The sequence below is a fragment of the Salmo salar genome, chromosome ssa26, assembly GCF_905237065.1.
Source record: "Salmo salar chromosome ssa26, Ssal_v3.1, whole genome shotgun sequence".
In the NCBI taxonomy this organism is placed as follows: domain Eukaryota; kingdom Metazoa; phylum Chordata; class Actinopteri; order Salmoniformes; family Salmonidae; genus Salmo; species Salmo salar.
This window is the reverse complement of record NC_059467.1, coordinates 38696000-38714617: the sequence shown is the minus strand read 5'-3', so window position 1 is coordinate 38714617 and position 18618 is coordinate 38696000. Positions and strand designations below refer to the sequence as shown.

General features: G+C 53.0%; 1 protein-coding gene across 6 annotated transcripts in view; it reads left to right on the top strand.

Moving 5' to 3' along the window:
* Positions 1-18618, top strand: part of LOC106587826 (homeodomain-interacting protein kinase 3) — a 91055-nt gene that overhangs the window by 54703 nt on the left and 17734 nt on the right. For 5 of the 6 annotated variants that reach the window (XM_045708069.1, XM_045708071.1, XM_045708068.1 and 2 more), the window contains exons 4-5: positions 12822-12941; positions 15446-15532. In XM_045708069.1, the coding sequence (XP_045564025.1) occupies positions 12822-12941; positions 15446-15532 (207 nt within the window). The remainder of the gene's footprint in view (positions 1-12821; positions 12942-15445; positions 15533-18618) is intronic. The other variant, XM_045708072.1, reaches the window with a different exon arrangement.

Genomic DNA, 18618 nt, shown 5'->3' with positions numbered 1-18618 from the left:
TGGCATCTGTTCTCCTCTCTAGCTGAGTGAAGTCTGTCTAGCGCCTCCTACTGTACTCTAACAGTGTGCGTTCATGCTATGAGGTGATTGCTTGTGTTAGGACATTGACTCAGACCTCCCACTCCTCCATAGCCCTGTTATTAATGTTTTACTCCTGCTGGGTTCTCAGGATGATCGGCCTGAATCCTGCAGTGACCTGTGGAGAAGGGAGGGGGAGGCACTGGAAACGAGGGATGGAAGGGAGAGGGGAGGAGAAGGAGATAAAGGATGATGTACTGGGACTGCTTGAGGCAGCAGGGGTGGAAAGGAGGGAGAGATTGATAAAGGGAGAGCGAGTTTGGAAGGGGAAATATTGATGAATAAATAAATGAACATAGTGTGTGGGAATGAATTGAGAGGGTAGAGAGGAGTGTGAGACGGAGGAAGGGAGTGACAGGCAGCGACAGGCCCAGATTAGTGCCGTATTTCCTGGCCGCCGCCGGCGGGGGAGGGCTCCCCTGTGGATGTGCCAGTGGCGGCAGGCAGGGTGGAGGTGTGGATGGTCTCTCCTCATGACTGATGGCATAGCAGGCTGGAGGTGATGGATCCCCCCAGCGGAGCCCTGAACAGCAGCTGCCCAGAGTTTAAATGAATCTGGGGCTTATGTTGAATGGCTTTCCCCCCGCCCTGGAGACCCATCCACAGTAAGCCTTTCAGTCCAGCCCCAACCTTTCCTATACATTACCCTGCAGTACACCCCCTAAGCCCCCTCTGCAGACGGACTGTGTCCTCGCCAAAGTATTTTTACTTCCCAGCATCGTTTTTCACGCTTTCCGCTTCGGGCCCAGAGGCAGGAGGGATAACTCAACACCTCCCGAAGAGATTTGACTTGAGCACGGCAGCACTAAATGTAATTAATCTGTTTTTATAGGGGCAGATCACAATGTCCCAAAGCCGCATTACCCAGACAGAACCTCGGTGGAGCCTCCTCTGAGGGAGTGAACCAACGCCAGGCCGCCGGGCGCTAAGAGGCCAGGCCGCCGGCGCCGCCAAGAGGCCCGGCCGCCGGCGCCGCTAAGTGGCCCGGCCGCGGCGCCGCTAAGTGGCCCGGCCGCCGGCGCCGCCAAGTGGCCCGGCCGCCGGGCGCCGCTAAGAGGCCCGGCCGCCGGCGCCGCCAAGAATATTGAGGGAAAAAGAGAGGATTGAAAAATGGGGATTCATGGTGGGAGTAGTTGGGTTTGATTTATAAAGAGTTCTTATTAGATTTCTTCATCGTCGCAGCACCAATACCACTACGGTACTACCGCCACTGACCTACCGCTGTTACTACCGCCACTGACCTACCGCTGTTACTACCGCCACTGACCTACCGCTGTTACTACCGCCACTGACCTACCGCTACGGTACTACCGCCACTGACCTACCGCCACTGACCTACCGCCACTGACCTACCGCTACGGTACTACCGCCACTGACCTACCGCTACGGTACTACCGCCACTGACCTACCGCTGTTACTACCGCCACTGACCTACCGCTACGGTACCAACGCCACTGACCTACCGCTACGGTACCAACGCCACTGACCTACAGTCTCTCTCTCTGGCCAGCTATCATCTAGTGTACGCCCCTCAGTCAGTTATCATGCCCATGCCCTGTGGGTATTCACATGTACATTAACAGGTGTACTTTAATCCATGCCCTGTGGGTAGTCACATGTACATTAACAGGTGTACTTTAATCCATGCCCTGTGGGTATTCACATGGACATTAACAGGTGTACTTTAATCCATGCCCTGTGGGTATTCACATGGACATTAACAGGTGTACTTTAATCCATGCCCTGTGGGTATTCACATGGACATTAACAGGTGTACTTTAATCCATGCCCTGTGGGTATTCACATGGACATTAACAGGTGTACTTTAATCCATGCCCTGTGGGTAGTCACATGTACATTAACAGGTGTACTTTAATCCATGCCCTGTGGGTATTCACATGGACATTAACAGGTGTACGTAATCCATGCCCTGTGGGTATTCACATGGACATTAACAGGTGTACTTAATCCATGCCCTGTGGGTATTCACATGGACATTAACAGGTGTACTTTAATCCATGCCCTGTGGGTATTCACATGGACATTAACAGGTGTACTTAATCCATGCCCTGTGGGTATTCACATGGACATTAACAGGTGTGCTTTAATCCATGCCCTGTGGGTATTCACATGGACATTAACAGGTGTGCTTTAATCCATGCCCTGTGGGTATTCACATGGACATTAACAGGTGTACTTTAATCCATGCCCTGTGGGTATTCACATGGACATTAACAGGTGTACTTTAATCCATGCCCTGTGGGTATTCACATGGACATTAACAGGTGTACTTTAATCCATGCCCTGTGGGTAGTCACGTGTACTTTAATCCATGCCCTGTGGGTATTCACATGGACATTAACAGGTGTACGTAATCCATGCCCTGTGGGTATTCACATGGACATTAACAGGTGTACTTTAATCCATGCCCTTCGACACTAACTCCCCCTCCCCTCCCAGGGTGTGGGGTGTCACCCTGGGCCCCGGGGGCAAGATGACTGGAGCCAAAGGGGCTGCCGTCACCCCTCACTCCCAGCGTGGGGTCTAGTTCCATCCCACACAGCAGAATGTATTTATAACTCTCCTCCTCTTCCTCCGTCTCTCAGCCACGTCTAACCTTCTTTCAATATTTGGGCAATGTTTCAAAAACTGTGATATGGCGCTATAGGATAGGGCCCTGGTAGTGTCCCCAATCAGCTCCCTCTTTCTCTCTTTCTCTCTCTCTCTTTCTGTTGTACTGCAGGGATATTTTTGTCCTAGGAAGGCTGCAGTGAAACATCTTCCAGGAAAATGTTTTTCCCTTCGGAGATGAATTCTTCTCACTCGCACACACATGCACACACATGCGCTCACGTACACTCGCACACACATGCGCTCACGTACACATGCGCTCACGTACACTCGCGCTCACGTACACTCGCGCACACGTGCGCTCACGTACACTCGCGCTCACGTACACATGCACTCACGTGCACTCACGTACACTCACGCACTCTTCTACACGTACACTCGCGCGCACACATGCGCTCACGTTCACTGGCGTACGCTCGCGCGCGCACCTGCGCTCACGTACGCTCACGCGCGTACATGCGCTCACGCACGCACATGCACTCACGTACGCTCGCACACTCGCACACGCATGCACTCGCATGCAGTCATGGCCAAAAGTTTTGAGAATGACACAAATATTCATTTTCACAAAGTCTGCTGCCTCAGTTTGTATGATGGCAATTTGCATATACTCCAGAATGTTATGAAGAGGGATCAGATGAATTGCAATTAATTACAAAGTCCCTCTTTGCCATGCAAATGAATTGAATCCCCAAAACCATTTCCACTGCATTTCAGCCCTGCCACAAAAGGAACAGCTGACATCATGTCAGTGATTCTCTTGTTAACACAGGTGTGAGTGTTGATGAGGACAAGGCTGGAGATCACTCTGTCATGCTGATTGAGTTCAAATAACAGACTGGAAGCTTCAAAAGGAGGGTGGTGGTGCTTGGAATCATTGTTCTTCCTCTGTCAACCATGGTTACCTGCAAGGAAACACGTGCCGTCATCATTGCTTTGCACAAAAAGGACTTCACAGGCAAGGATATTGCTGCCAGTAAGATTGCACCTAAATCAACCATTTATCGGATCATCAAGAACTTCAAGGTGAGCAGTTTAGTTGTTGTGAAGGAGGCTTCTGGGTGCCCAAGGAAGTCCAGCAAGCGCCAGGACCGTCTCCTAAAGTTGATTCAGCTGCGGGATCGGGGCACCACCAGTACAGAGCTTGCTCAGGAATGGCAGCATGCAGGTGTGAGTGCATCTGCACGCACAGTGAGGCGAAGACTTTTGGAGGATGGCCTGTTGTCAAGAAGGACAGCAAAGAAGCCACTTCTCTCCAGGAAAAACATCAGGGACAGACTGATATTCTGCAAAAGGTACAGGGATTGGACTGCTGAGGACTGTGGTAAAGTCATTTTCTCTGATGAATCCCCTTTTCGATTGTTTGGGGCATCCGGAAAAAAAGCTTCTCCGGAGAAGACAAGGTCAACACTACCATCAGTCCTGTGTCATGCCAACAGTAAAGCATCCTGAGACCATTCATGTGTGGGGTTGCTTCTCAGCCAAGGGAGTGGGCTCACTCACAATTTTGCCTAAGAACACAGCCATGAATAAAGAATGGTACCAACACATCCTCCGAGAGCAACTTCTCCCAACCATCCAGTAACAGTTTGGTGATGAACAATGTCTTTTCCAGCATGATGGAGCACCTTGCCATAAGGCAAAAGTGATAACTAAGTGGCTCGGGGAACAGAACATCGATATTTTGGGTCCATGGCCAGGAAACTCCCCAGACCTTAATCCCATTGAGAACTTGTAAACAATCTTCAGGAGGCGGGTGGACAAACTCCAAGCATTGATTATGCAAGAATGGGCTGCCATCAGTCAGGATGTGGCCCAGAAGTTAATTGACAGCATGCCAGGGCTGATTGCAGAGGTCTTGAAAAAGAAGGGTCAACACTGCAAATATTGACTCTTTGCATCAACTTCATGTAATTGTCAATAAAAGCCTTTGACACTTATGAAATGCTTATAATTATACTCCAGTATTCCATAGTAACATCTGACAAAAATATCTAAAGACACTGAGACAGCAGACTTTGTGAAAATTAATATTTGTGTCATTCTCAAAACTTTTGGCCATGACTGTACACATGCACTCACATACACATGCACTTACATGCATACACATGCACTCGCATACAGATGCACTCGCATGCACACACAAACGTCGGCACGCAAGTAGGTATACCCACACACTCACGTAAACACACACAGTCTTCAGGCCAATGTGGTAGAGGAGGGCAGAGAGAGTGCAATAGAGAGATGATGAGGGCGTGCAGTAGAGAGATGATGAGGGCGTGCAGTAGAGAGATGATGAGGGCGTGCAGTAGAGAGATGATGAGGGCGTGCAGTAGAGAGATGATGAGGGCGTGCAGTAGAGAGATGATGAGGGCGTGCAGTAGAGGGATGATGAGGGCGTGCAGTAGAGAGATGATGAGGGCGTGCAGTAGAGAGATGATGAGGGCGTGCAGTAGAGGGATGATGAGGGCGTGCAGTAGAGGGATGATGAGGGCGTGCAGTAGAGGGATGATGAGGGCGTGCAGTAGAGGGATGATGAGGGCGTGCAGTAGAGGGATGATGAGGGCGTGCAGTAGAGGGATGATGAGGGCGTGCAGTAGAGGGATGATGAGGGCGTGCAGTAGAGGGATGATGAGGGCGTGCAGTAGAGGGATGATGAGGGCGTGCAGTAGAGGGATGATGAGGGCGTGCAGTAGAGGGATGATGAGGGCGTGCAGTAGAGGGATGATGAGGGCGTGCAGTAGAGAGATGATGAGGGCGTGCAGTAGAGGGATGATGAGGGCGTGCAGTAGAGGGATGATGAGGGCGTGCAGTAGAGGGATGATGAGGGCGTGCAGTAGAGGGATGATGAGGGCGTGCAGTAGAGGGATGATGAGGGCGTGCAGTAGAGGGATGATGAGGGCGTGCAGTAGAGGGATGATGAGGGCGTGCAGTAGAGGGATGATGAGGGCGTGCAGTAGAGGGATGATGAGGGCGTGCAGTAGAGGGATGATGAGGGCGTGCAGTAGAGGGATGATGAGGGCGTGCAGTAGAGGGATGATGAGGGCGTGCAGTAGAGGGATGATGAGGGCGTGCAGTAGAGGGATGATGAGGGCGTGCAGTAGAGGGATGATGAGGGCGTGCAGTAGAGAGATGATGAGGGCGTGCAGTAGAGGGATGATGAGGGCGTGCAGTAGAGGGATGATGAGGGCGTGCAGTAGAGGGATGATGAGGGCGTGCAGTAGAGGGATGATGAGGGCGTGCAGTAGAGGGATGATGAGGGCGTGCAGTAGAGGGATGATGAGGGCGTGCAGTAGAGGGATGATGAGGGCGTGCAGTAGAGGGATGATGAGGGCGTGCAGTAGAGAGATGATGAGGGCGTGCAGTAGAGGGATGATGAGGGCGTGCAGTAGAGAGATGATGAGGGCGTGCAGTAGAGGGATGATGAGGGCGTGCAGTAGAGAGATGATGAGGGCGTGCAGTAGAGGGATGATGAGGGCGTGCAGTAGAGGGATGATGAGGGCGTGCAGTAGAGGGATGATGAGGGCGTGCAGTAGAGGGATGATGAGGGCGTGCAGTAGAGAGATGATGAGGGGTACTCATATGGACGTGTGTGTCTTTCCAAATCATGTCCAATCAATTGAATTTACTACAGGTGGACTCCAAGTTGTAGAAACATCTCAAGGATGATCAATGGAAACAGGATGCACCTGAGCTCATTTTCGAGTCTCATAGCAAAGGGTCTGAATACTTATGTAAATAAGGTATTTCTGTTTATTATTTTTTTAAATACATTTTAAATCCTGTTTGCATTGTCATTGTGGAGCATTGTGAATACTTTCTGAAAGCATTGTAAGTGCAGTGGAGGATACCACAAATCCCAAACTCCTCAGCAGTAAACAAACGAACAGAGAAAACAGGACAAGGCCTGTAATTACACTCGCAAAAACATTCCCTTATTTAGTTTTTCCTTTGGGAAAAAAATAAGAACAGAGTGCTTTCCGAATGCACTGCATGTCCTCCTTCCCTATTACCAAGTCAGACTTGACATATTTCCTCCCTTCCCCATTTACCAAGTCAGACTTGACATATTTCCTCCCTTCCCCATTTACCAAGTCAGACTTGACATATTTCCTCCCTTCCCCATTTACCAAGTCAGACTTGACATATTTCCTCCCTTCCCCATTTACCAAGTCAGACTTGACATATTTCTATCTGGTTTGCAGACAGAAAGGGAATAACTTTAACACATACAGACCTTGGGTGCTCATGCTGGCAGTGTTCACCAGAGAAGGCCATCTGATAAGAACAGTGTGTTTTATGAACTAGTGATTGTTGTAGCCTGCTGGTTGTGGGTTCAGAGGGAGAGGTCAAGACTTGTCTCTGTGTACAGGACACTTGAGGGATCCAACTTCAGAGTTTTTTTGAATTGGTAAGCTGTTAATCCTAGATGTATTGACGTGACTAAGTGGAGCTACACACACACCTCTTTATGTTTATCATCTCGTCTCTATAATAGATTTTCTGTCTGTGCGTCTGCTTTGGCATTTAGATCCATATGAGGTTAGATTACATTTTCTTATTTAACAGACATCGTAGATGAAACCTTGAAAGCTGGAAGTCATTGAATTTGAGCCCAAACAGGCAGGGTTAAGCCTGTCCAAGACCCAGGGTCCCCGAGAGGATACTTTTGGGGCTAGTGCCCTGCTGTCTCAAGAATGCGAACACAGCCCTCGTTCCTCTCCCCTAGCCCTTCTCAAACACAACTCCTCCACCCCAGTGGAATGCCGACGCGCCCCTTGCCCCTCTTGCCCTCCTCTCGCCTCCAAGGCAGCACTAAGCCTCTAATGGATGTTTTCCCTGACACCTTGGTGTGACTGACGTCAGACAGGCCTCTCTCTACAACTGCTCTCATAAACCTCCCTGTTCTTTATCCCGCCACCCAGTAGGTAGACAGACAGAATCGTCCCGCCACCCAGTAGGTAGACAGACAGAATCGTCCCGCCACCCAGTAGGTAGACAGACAGAATCGTCCCGCCACCCAGTAGGTAGACAGACAGAATCGTCCCGCCACCCAGTAGGTAGACAGACAGAATCGTCCCGCCACCCAGTAGGTAGACAGACAGAATCGTCCCGCCACCCAGTAGGTAGACAGACAGAATCGTCCCGCCACCCAGTAGGTAGACAGAATGATCCCGCCACCCAGTAGGTAGGCACGGGTAGAATCGTCCCGCCACCCAGTAGGTAGACAGACAGAATCGTCCCGCCACCCAGTAGGTAGACAGACAGAATCGTCCCGCCACCCAGTAGGTAGACAGACAGAATCGTCCCGCCACTCAGTAGGTAGGCAGAATGATCCCGCCACCCAGTAGGTAGGCACGGGCAGAATCGTCCCGCCACCCAGTAGGTAGGCAGAATGGTCCTGCCACCCAGTAGGTAGGCAGAATGGTCCCGCCACCCAGTAGGTAGTCAGTGTTGCGAAAACGATGATTGCACATCATATTTCTAACGTATATTATAGAAGAATGTAGCCAGCTACATTTCCAAATATTTTTCTTGAAATTGAGCTTTATACCGGAGAAAGACTACATGGGAGGAAATGACCTGCTGGTGATCCAATGACGAGCAAAAACACTCCATCTGAGTGGAGAAGTGCAACTGAAGCACGAAATGACTCCTTTTACATTCATGATTTGGAGCGAATCCTGACTGAAGCTGAGCAGAATTTACAATAAGAAGCATTTTAAGATATCTTTTCTGCGTCTCATCTTTCCCTTTCTGTGTGAAAACGCAGAATCCTGAGTCAACACAACCCCATGCAGGCAGCGGCATACAGTCATACTCTCTCTCTCCTGCTAGGGCCCTGATCACGGACATACCCACATGTAACCGGTGTGAAATGGCTAGCTAGTTAGCGGTGGTGCACGCTAGTAGCGTTTCAATCGATGACGTCACTCGCTCTGAGTCCTTGAAGTAGTTGTTTCCTTTGCTCTGCAAGGGCCGCGGCTTTTGTGGAGCAACGATGCTTCAAGGGTGACTTGTCGATGAGTGCAGAGAATCCCTGGTACGAGCCCAGGTAGGGGCGAGGAGATGGACAGAAGCTACACTGTTACACACACACGTCAATCATTCCCAGGGTCCTCCCATGCACACTTCAATCATTCCCAGGGGCCTACCCAACACACGTCACTCATTCCCAGGGGCCTACCCCGCACACGTCACTCATTCCCAGGGCCCTACCCCGCACACGTCACTCATTCCCAGGGCCCTACCCCGCACACGTCACTCATTCCCAGGGCCCTACCCCGCACACGTCACTCATTCCCAGGGCCCTACCCCGCACACGTCACTCATTCCCAGGGCCCTACCCCGCACACGTCACTCATTCCCAGGGCCCTACCCCGCACACGTCACTCATTCCCAGGGCCCTACCCCGCACACGTCACTCATTCCCAGGGCCCTACCCCGCACACGTCACTCATTCCCAGGGCCCTACCCCGCACACGTCAACGTCATGTATTACTACTAGGTAATGACTATGTCCTCAGGATGTGTGAGGCTGGAGAAGGGATCAGCACCTGGGCTTGAAGGTGGGGGTCTGTGGGTATGGGAAGAGGGGCGGTACTGGGCAGTTTACAGTGGAACAAGGCACCGCAGGAATGGAGAAGAGAACTGTGCTGGGATGTTTAGACTCTCTATGATGTTATGGTAATATTATGGGGGAGAAATGGCAATATTGAACTGTTCTTTCCCCATCTGCTACGGTCATAGCATACAGGGACTGTTCTTTCCCCATCTGCTACGGTCATAGCATACAGGGACTGTTCTTCCCCCATCTGCTACGGTCATAGCATACAGGGACTGTTCTTTCCCCATCTGCTACAGTCATAGCATACAGGGACTGTTCTTTCCCCATCTGCTACGGTCATAGCATACAGGGACTGTTCTTTCCCCATCTGCTACGGTCATAGCATACAGGGACTGTTCTTTCTCCATCTGCTACGGTCATGGCATACAGGGACTGTTCTTTCCCCATCTGCTACAGTCATAGCATACAGGGACTGTTCTTTCCCCATCTGCTACAGTCATAGCATACAGGGACTGTTCTTTCCCCATCTGCTACGGTCATAGCATACAGGGAATGTTCTTTCCCCATCTGCTACAGTCATAGCATACAGGGACTGTTCTTTCCCCATCTGCTACAGTCATAGCATACAGGGACTGTTCTTTCCCCATCTGCTACGGTCATAGCATACAGGGACTGTTCTTTCCCCATCTGCTACGGTCATGGCATACAGGGACTGTTCTTTCTCCATCTGCTACAGTCATAGCATACAGGGACTGTTCTTTCTCCATCTGCTACAGTCATAGCATACAGGGACTGTTCTTTCCCCATCTGCTACAGTCATAGCATACAGGGACTGTTCTTTTCCCCATCTGCTACGGTCATAGCATACAGGGAATGTTCTTTCCCCATCTGCTACGGTCATAGCATACAGGGACTGTTCTTTTCCCCATCTGCTACGGTCATGGCATACAGGGACTGTTCTTTCCCCATCTGCTACAGTCATAGCATACAGGGACTGTTCTTTCCCCATCTGCTACAGTCATAGCATACAGGGACTGTTCTTTTCCCCATCTGCTACGGTCATGGCATACAGGGACTGTTCTTTCCCCATCTGCTACGGTCATAGCATACAGGGACTGTTCTTTCCCCATCTGCTACAGTCATAGCATACAGGGACTGTTCTTTCTCCATCTGCTACAGTCATAGCATACAGGGACTGTTCTTTCCCCATCTGCTACAGTCATAGCATACAGGGACTGTTCTTTCCCCATCTGCTACAGTCATGGCATACAGGGACTGTTCTTTCCCCATCTGCTACGGTCATAGCATACAGGGACTGTTCTTTCCCCATCTGCTACGGTCATAGCATACAGGGACTGTTCTTTCCCCATCTGCTACGGTCATAGCATACAGGGACTGTTCTTTCCCCATCTGCTACGGTCATAGCATACAGGGACTGTTCTTTCCCCATCTGCTACAGTCATAGCATACAGGGACTGTTCTTTCCCCATCTGCTACAGTCATGGCATACAGGGACTGTTCTTTCCCCATCTGCTACAGTCATGGCATACAGGGGACTGTTCTTTCTCCATCTGCTACAGTCATAGCATACAGGGACTGTTCTTTCCCCATCTGCTACAGTCATAGCATACAGGGACTGTTCTTTCTCCATCTGCTACGGTCATAGCATACAGGGAATGTTCTTTCTCCATCTGCTACAGTCATAGCATACAGGGACTGTTCTTTCCCCATCTGCTACAGTCATGGCATACAGGGACTGTTCTTTCCCCATCTGCTACAGTCATGGCATACAGGGGACTGTTCTTTCTCCATCTGCTACAGTCATAGCATACAGGGACTGTTCTTTCCCCATCTGCTACAGTCATGGCATACAGGGGACTGTTCTTTCTCCATCTGCTACAGTCATAGCATACAGGGACTGTTCTTTCCCCATCTGCTACAGTCATAGCATACAGGGACTGTTCTTTCCCCATCTGCTACGGTCATAGCATACAGGGACTGTTCTTTCCCCATCTGCTACAGTCATAGCATACAGGGACTGTTCTTTCCCCATCTGCTACAGTCATGGCATACAGGGACTGTTCTTTCCCCATCTGCTACAGTCATGGCATACAGGGGACTGTTCTTTCTCCATCTGCTACAGTCATAGCATACAGGGACTGTTCTTTCCCCATCTGCTACGGTCATAGCATACAGGGACTGTTCTTTCCCCCATCTGCTACGGTCATGGCATACAGGGACTGTTCTTTCCCCATCTGCTACAGTCATAGCATACAGGGACTGTTCTTTCTCCATCTGCTACAGTCATAGCATACAGGGACTGTTCTTTCCCCATCTGCTACGGTCATAGCATACAGGGACTGTTCTTTCCCCATCTGCTACAGTCATAGCATACAGGGACTGTTCTTTCCCCATCTGCTACAGTCATGGCATACAGGGACTGTTCTTTCCCCATCTGCTACAGTCATGGCATACAGGGGACTGTTCTTTCTCCATCTGCTACAGTCATAGCATACAGGGACTGTTCTTTCCCCATCTGCTACAGTCATAGCATACAGGGACTGTTCTTTCCCCATCTGCTACAGTCATAGCATACAGGGACTGTTCTTTCCCCATCTGCTACGGTCATAGCATACAGGGAATGTTCTTTCCCCATCTGCTACGGTCATAGCATACAGGGACTGTTCTTTCCCCATCTGCTACAGTCATAGCATACAGGGACTGTTCTTTCCCCATCTGCTACAGTCATAGCATACAGGGACTGTTCTTTCCCCATCTGCTACAGTCATAGCATACAGGGACTGTTCTTTCCCCATCTGCTACAGTCATAGCATACAGGGACTGTTCTTTCCCCCATCTGCTACGGTCATGGCATACAGGGACTGTTCTTTCCCCATCTGCTACAGTCATAGCATACAGGGACTGTTCTTTCTCCATCTGCTACAGTCATAGCATACAGGGACTGTTCTTTCCCCATCTGCTACGGTCATAGCATACAGGGACTGTTCTTTCCCCATCTGCTACAGTCATAGCATACAGGGACTGTTCTTTCCCCATCTGCTACAGTCATGGCATACAGGGACTGTTCTTTCCCCATCTGCTACAGTCATGGCATACAGGGGACTGTTCTTTCTCCATCTGCTACAGTCATAGCATACAGGGACTGTTCTTTCCCCATCTGCTACAGTCATAGCATACAGGGACTGTTCTTTCCCCATCTGCTACAGTCATAGCATACAGGGACTGTTCTTTCCCCATCTGCTACGGTCATAGCATACAGGGAATGTTCTTTCCCCATCTGCTACAGTCATAGCATACAGGGACTGTTCTTTCCCCATCTGCTACAGTCATAGCATACAGGGACTGTTCTTTCCCCATCTGCTACAGTCATAGCATACAGGGACTGTTCTTTCCCCATCTGCTACGGTCATAGCATGCAGGGAATGTTCTTTCCTAACATTTTTCCTTTCTCTTTCCCCTCCCTCTCTCTCTTGCTCTGTCTGTCCACATCTTTTTATTTTTCCCTCGCTTCCTCTTTTCACAGATTCGCTACATTTCTCAGACGCAGGGTTTGCCTGGGGAGCATCTGTTGAATGTGGGGACGAAGACGGCACGGTTCTTCTGCAGGGAGTCTGACTCCCCCTACTCAGCATGGCGATTGAAGGTAAGAAGGACCCCTGAGCCCAAAATACATCTCCAGCAGAACCCCCCCCTAGCACCCGCTATAAACCATTCCATACACTGACGCCTCTTTCGCTCCTCTCCACCAAAACACACACTCCTCCTAGCCCAGCACTGAAAACAAACCTACATATTATCTCTCACCATCACCTAACATTCTCCCTCTCAGCAAACAGTCATTACTCCCACCACCCACCAGAGAAGAAAACCCCCACACAAGCATCCTCTCTTTTTCACCGTTTGAACCAACTCTGGAGATAAAGGCTGAAGGGATGAACCAAATCCTTATTTGTGTCCCCGTCTCCCCCCGTCTCTCTCGTTCTCCCCCTGTCTCTCTCGTTCTCCCCCTGTCTCTCTCGTTCTCCCCCTGTCTCTCTCGTTTACCCCCCCGTCTCTCTCGTTCTCCCCCTGTCTCTCTCGTTCTCCCCCCGTCCCTCTCGTTCTCCCCCTGTCTCTCTCGTTCTCCCCCCGTCTCTCTCGTTTTCCCCCCGTCCCTCTCGTTTCCCCCCGTCTCTCTCGTTTTCCCCCCGTCCCTCTCGTTTCTCCCCCCGTCCCTCTCGTTTCTCCCCCCGTCCCTCTCGTTTTCCCCCGTCTCTCTCGTTCTCCCCCCGTCCCTCTCGTTTTCCCCCCGTCTCTCGTTTTTCCCCCCGTCTCTCTCGTTTTCCCCCCGTCTCTCTCGTTTTCCCCCCGTCTCTCTCGTTTTCCCCCGTCTCTCTCGTTTCTCCCCCGTCTCTCTCGTTCTCCCCCCGTCTCTCTCGTTCTCCCCCCGTCTCTCTCGTTCTCCCCCCGTCTCTCTCGTTCTCCCCCCGTCTCTCGTTTCTCCCCCGTCTCTCTCGTTTCCCCCCGTCTCTCTCGTTTTCCCCCCGTCTCTCTCGTTTTCCCCCCCGTCTCTCTCGTTTTCCCCCCGTCTCTCTCGTTTTCCCCCCGTCTCTCGCTTTTCCCCCGTCTCTCGTTTTCCCCCCGTCTCTCTCGTTTTCCCCCCGTCTCTCTCGTTTTCCCCCCGTCTCTCTCGTTTTCCCCCGTCTCTCTCGTTTTCCCCCCGTCTCTCTCGTTTTCCCCCCGTCTCTCGCTTTTCCCCCGTCTCTCTCGTTTTCCCCCCGTCTCTCTCGTTTTCCCCCGTCTCTCTCGTTTTCCCCCCGTCTCTCTCGTTTTCCCCCCGTCTCTCTCGTTTTCCCCCGTCTCTCTCGTTCTTCCCCCCGTCTCTCTCGTTCTTCCCCCCGTCTCTCTCGTTCTTCCCCCCGCTCTCTCGTTCTTCCCCCGTCTCTCGTTTTCCCCCCGTCTCTCTCGTTCTCCCCCGTCTCTCTCGTTTTCCCCCCGTCTCTCTCGTTCTCCCCCCGTCTCTCGTTTCTCCCCCCGTCTCTCTCGTTCTCCCCCCGTCTCTCTCGTTCTCCCCCCGTCTCTCGTTTTCCCCCCGTCTCTCTCGTTTCCCCCCGTCTCTCTCGTTTCCCCCCGTCTCTCTGTTTTCCCCCCGTCTCTCTCGTTTTCCCCCCGTCTCTCTCGTTTTCCCCCCGTCTCTCGTTTTTCCCCCCGCTCTCTCGTTTTCCCCCCCTCTCGTTTTCCCCCCGTCTCTCTCGTTCTCCCCCGTCTTTCGTTTCACCCCCCGTCTCTCGTTTACCCCCGTCTTTCGTTTTCCCCCCGTCTCTCGTTTTCCCCGTCTCTCTCGTTTTCCCCCGTCTCTCGCTTTCTCCCCGTCTCTCTCGTTTCTCCCCCCGTCTCTCTCGTTCTCCCCCCGTCTCTCTCGTTTCTCCCCCCGTCTCTCTCGTTTCTCCCCCGTCTCTCTCGTTTTCCCCCCGTCTCTCTCGTTTTCCCCCCGTCTCTCTCGTTTTCCCCCCGTCTCTCTCGTTTTCCCCCCGTCTCTCTCGTTTCTCCCCCCGTCTCTCTCGTTTCTCCCCCGTCTCTCGTTTCTCCCCCCGTCTTTCGTTTTCCCCCCGTCTCTCGTTTTCCCCCGTCTCTCTCGTTTTCCCCCCGTCTTTCGTTCTCCCCCGTCTCTCTCGTTTCTCCCCCGTCTCTCTCGTTTCTCCCCCGTCTCTCTCGTTTCTCCCCCCGTCTCTCTCGTTTTCCCCCCGTCTCTCTCGTTTTCCCCCGTCTCTCTCGTTTTCCCCCCGTCTCTCTCGTTTTCCCCCCGTCTCTCTCGTTTCTCCCCCGTCTCTCTCGTTCTCCCCCCGTCTCTCTCGTTCTCCCCCGTCTCTCTCGTTCTCCCCCCGTCTCTCTCGTTCTCCCCCCGTCTCTCGTTCTCTCCCCGTCTCTCTCGTTCTCCCCCCGTCTCTCTCGTTCTCCCCCCGTCTCTCTCGTTTCTCCCCCCGTCTCTCGTTCTCCCCCGTCTCTCTCGTTTTCCCCCCCGTCTCTCTCGTTTCTCCCCCGTCTCTCTCGTTCTCCCCCCGTCTCTCTCGTTCTCCCCCCGTCTCTCTCGTTCTCCCCCCGTCTCTCTCGTTTACCCCCCGTCTCTCTCTTTTTTCCCCCTGTCTCTCTCCCCTTGTCTCTCTCCAGTCGACTGATGAGCATGAGACCGAGACGGGGATGAAATCAAAGGAAGCAAGGAAGTACATCTTCAGCTGTTTGGATGACATAGCGCACGTAAGTCTTGTTCCACAGGATGTGGACACAATCAGCTTTTCTAACTAGACCGTGTTGATGAGTCTCGACTCAGGAAGCTCATGGTTAGATGATGTAGGTCTGGAAGAGAGGAAGTTCACTTTCAGCTGTTCTAACTAGACCATGTTGATGAGTCTCGACTCAGGAAGCCCATGGTGAGATAAGATGGGGCCGTAGGTCTGAGAGAGAGGAAAAAGCTAGAACATGTACGTACATCTCATTGCTGGAAAAACCCCATTCTCACATCTCTAGTCATATGCTAAGTGACATGCTAAGGTTCAGCACCCAACACTTAGTTTGAAAGTCAAGCCTCGGGTGAAACCACAGCTGGAAATTCCCTGACAACGAGGTCATGGGTTGAAAATTTCCCTGCTGATGTTTTTACGAGTTGGGGGGGATTATGTAGAATGATGTAGATGGTGTACAGACAAGGGATGATGTAGGTGGTGTAGAGACGGGGGATGATGTAGATGGTGTGGAGACGGGGGATGATGTGGAGACGGGGGATGGTGTAGAGACGGGGGATGGTGTAGAGACGGGGGATGGTGGAGACGGGGGATGGTGTAGAGACGGGGATGGTGTAGAGACGGGGATGGTGTGGAGACGGGGGATGATGTGGATGGTGTAGAGACGGGGGATGATGTGGAGACGGGGGATGGTGTGGAGACGGGGGATGGTGTAGAGACGGGGGATGGTGTAGAGACGGGGGATGATGTAGATGGTGTGGAGACGGGGGATGGTGTGGAGACGGGGGATGGTGTGGAGACGGGGGATGGTGTAGAGACGGGGGATGGTGTAGAGACGGGGGATGGTGTAGAGACGGGGGATGGTGTGGAGACGGGGATGATGTGGATGGTGTAGAGACGGGGGATGATGTGGAGACGGGGGATGGTGTGGAGACGGGGGATGGTGTAGAGACGGGGGATGGTGTAGAGACGGGGATGATGTAGATGGTGTGGAGACGGGGATGGTGTGGAGACGGGGGATGGTGTGGAGACGGGGGATGGTGTGGAGACGGGGGATGGTGTGGAGACGGGGGATGGTGTGGAGACGGGGGATGGTGTGGAGACGGGGGATGATGTAGATGGTGTGGAGACGGGGGATGATGTGGAGACGGGGGATGGTGTGGAGACGGGGGATGGTGTAGAGACGGGGGATGGTGTAGAGACGGGGATGGTGTAGAGACGGGGGATGGTGTGGAGACGGGGGATGGTGTGGAGACGGGGGATGATGTAGATGGTGTGGAGACGGGGGATGATGTGGAGACGGGGGATGGTGTGGAGACGGGGGATGGTGTAGAGACGGGGGATGGTGTAGAGACGGGGGATGGTGTAGAGACGGGGGATGGTGTAGAGACGGGGGATGGTGTAGAGACGGGGATGGTGTAGAGACGGGGGATGGTGTAGATGGTGTGGAGACGGGGGATGGTGTGGAGACGGGGGATGATGTAGATGGTGTAGAGACGGGGGATGATGTGGAGACGGGGATGGTGTGGAGACGGGGGATGGTGTAGAGACGGGGGATGATGTAGATGGTGTGGAGACGGGGGATGGTGTGGAGACGGGGGATGGTGTGGAGACGGGGGATGGTGTGGAGACGGGGGATGGTGTAGATGGTGTGGAGACGGGGGATGGTGTAGAGACGGGGGATGGTGTGGAGACGGGGGATGGTGTAGATGGTGTGGAGACGGGGGATGGTGTAGATGGTGTGGAGACGGGGGATGGTGTAGATGGTGTGGAGACGGGGGATGATGTAGATGGTGTGGAGACGGGGGATGGTGTGGAGACGGGGGATGGTGTGGAGACGGGGATGGTGTGGAGACGGGGATGGTGTGGAGACGGGGGATGGTGTGGAGACGGGGGATGGTGTAGAGACGGGGATGGTGTAGATGGTGTGGAGACGGGGGATGATGTAGATGGTGTGGAGACGGGGGATGATGTGGAGACGGGGATGGTGTGGAGACGGGGGATGGTGTAGATGGTGTGGAGACGGGGGATGATGTAGATGGTGTGGAGACGGGGGATGGTGTGGAGACGGGGGATGGTGTGGAGACGGGGGATGGTGTGGAGACGGGGGATGGTGTAGATGGTGTGGAGACGGGGGATGGTGTAGAGACGGGGGATGGTGTGGAGACGGGGGATGGTGTAGATGGTGTGGAGACGGGGGATGATGTAGATGGTGTGGAGACGGGGGATGATGTGGAGACGGGGGATGGTGTGGAGACGGGGGATGGTGTGGAGACGGGGGATGGTGTAGAGACGGGGGATGGTGTAGAGACGGGGGATGGTGTGGAGACGGGGGATGGTGTGGAGACGGGGGATGGTGTGGAGACGGGGGATGGTGTGGAGACGGGGATGGTGTAGATGGTGTAGAGACGGGGGATGGTGTAGATGGTGTGGAGACGGGGGATGGTGTAGATGGTGTGGAGACGGGGGATGGTGTAGATGGTGTGGAGACGGGGGATGGTGTAGAGACGGGGGATGGTGTGGAGACGGGGGATGGTGTAGAGACGGGGGATGGTGTGGAGACGGGGGATGGTGTGGAGACGGGGGATGGTGTAGAGACGGGGGATGGTGTAGAGACGGGGGATGGTGTAGAGACGGGGGATGGTGTAGAGACGGGGGATGGTGTAGAGACGGGGGATGGTGTAGGGATGGTGTAGAGACGGGGGATGGTGTGGAGACGGGGATGGTGTAGAGACGGGGGATGGTGGACGGGGGGATGGTGTAGAGACGGGGGATGGTGTAGAGACGGGGGATGGTGTAGAGACGGGGGATGGTGTAGAGACGGGGGATGATGTAGATGGTGTGGAGACGGGAGATGGTGTAGAGACGGGGGTGATGTAGAATGCTGTAGATGTAAAAATTGGGGGACGGGGGACGCGTGGGGGCGTAGACGTGTGGGGCGTAGACGCGTGGGGGCGTAGACGCGTGGGGACGGGGGCGGTGTAGATGCGTGGGGACGGCGGGGGACGTAGACGCGTGGGGACGGGGGGCGGCATAGAGAGATGTGGAGACGGGGGGATGAGAGATGTGGGGGGATGTAGAGACGGAGGTGATGTAGAGACG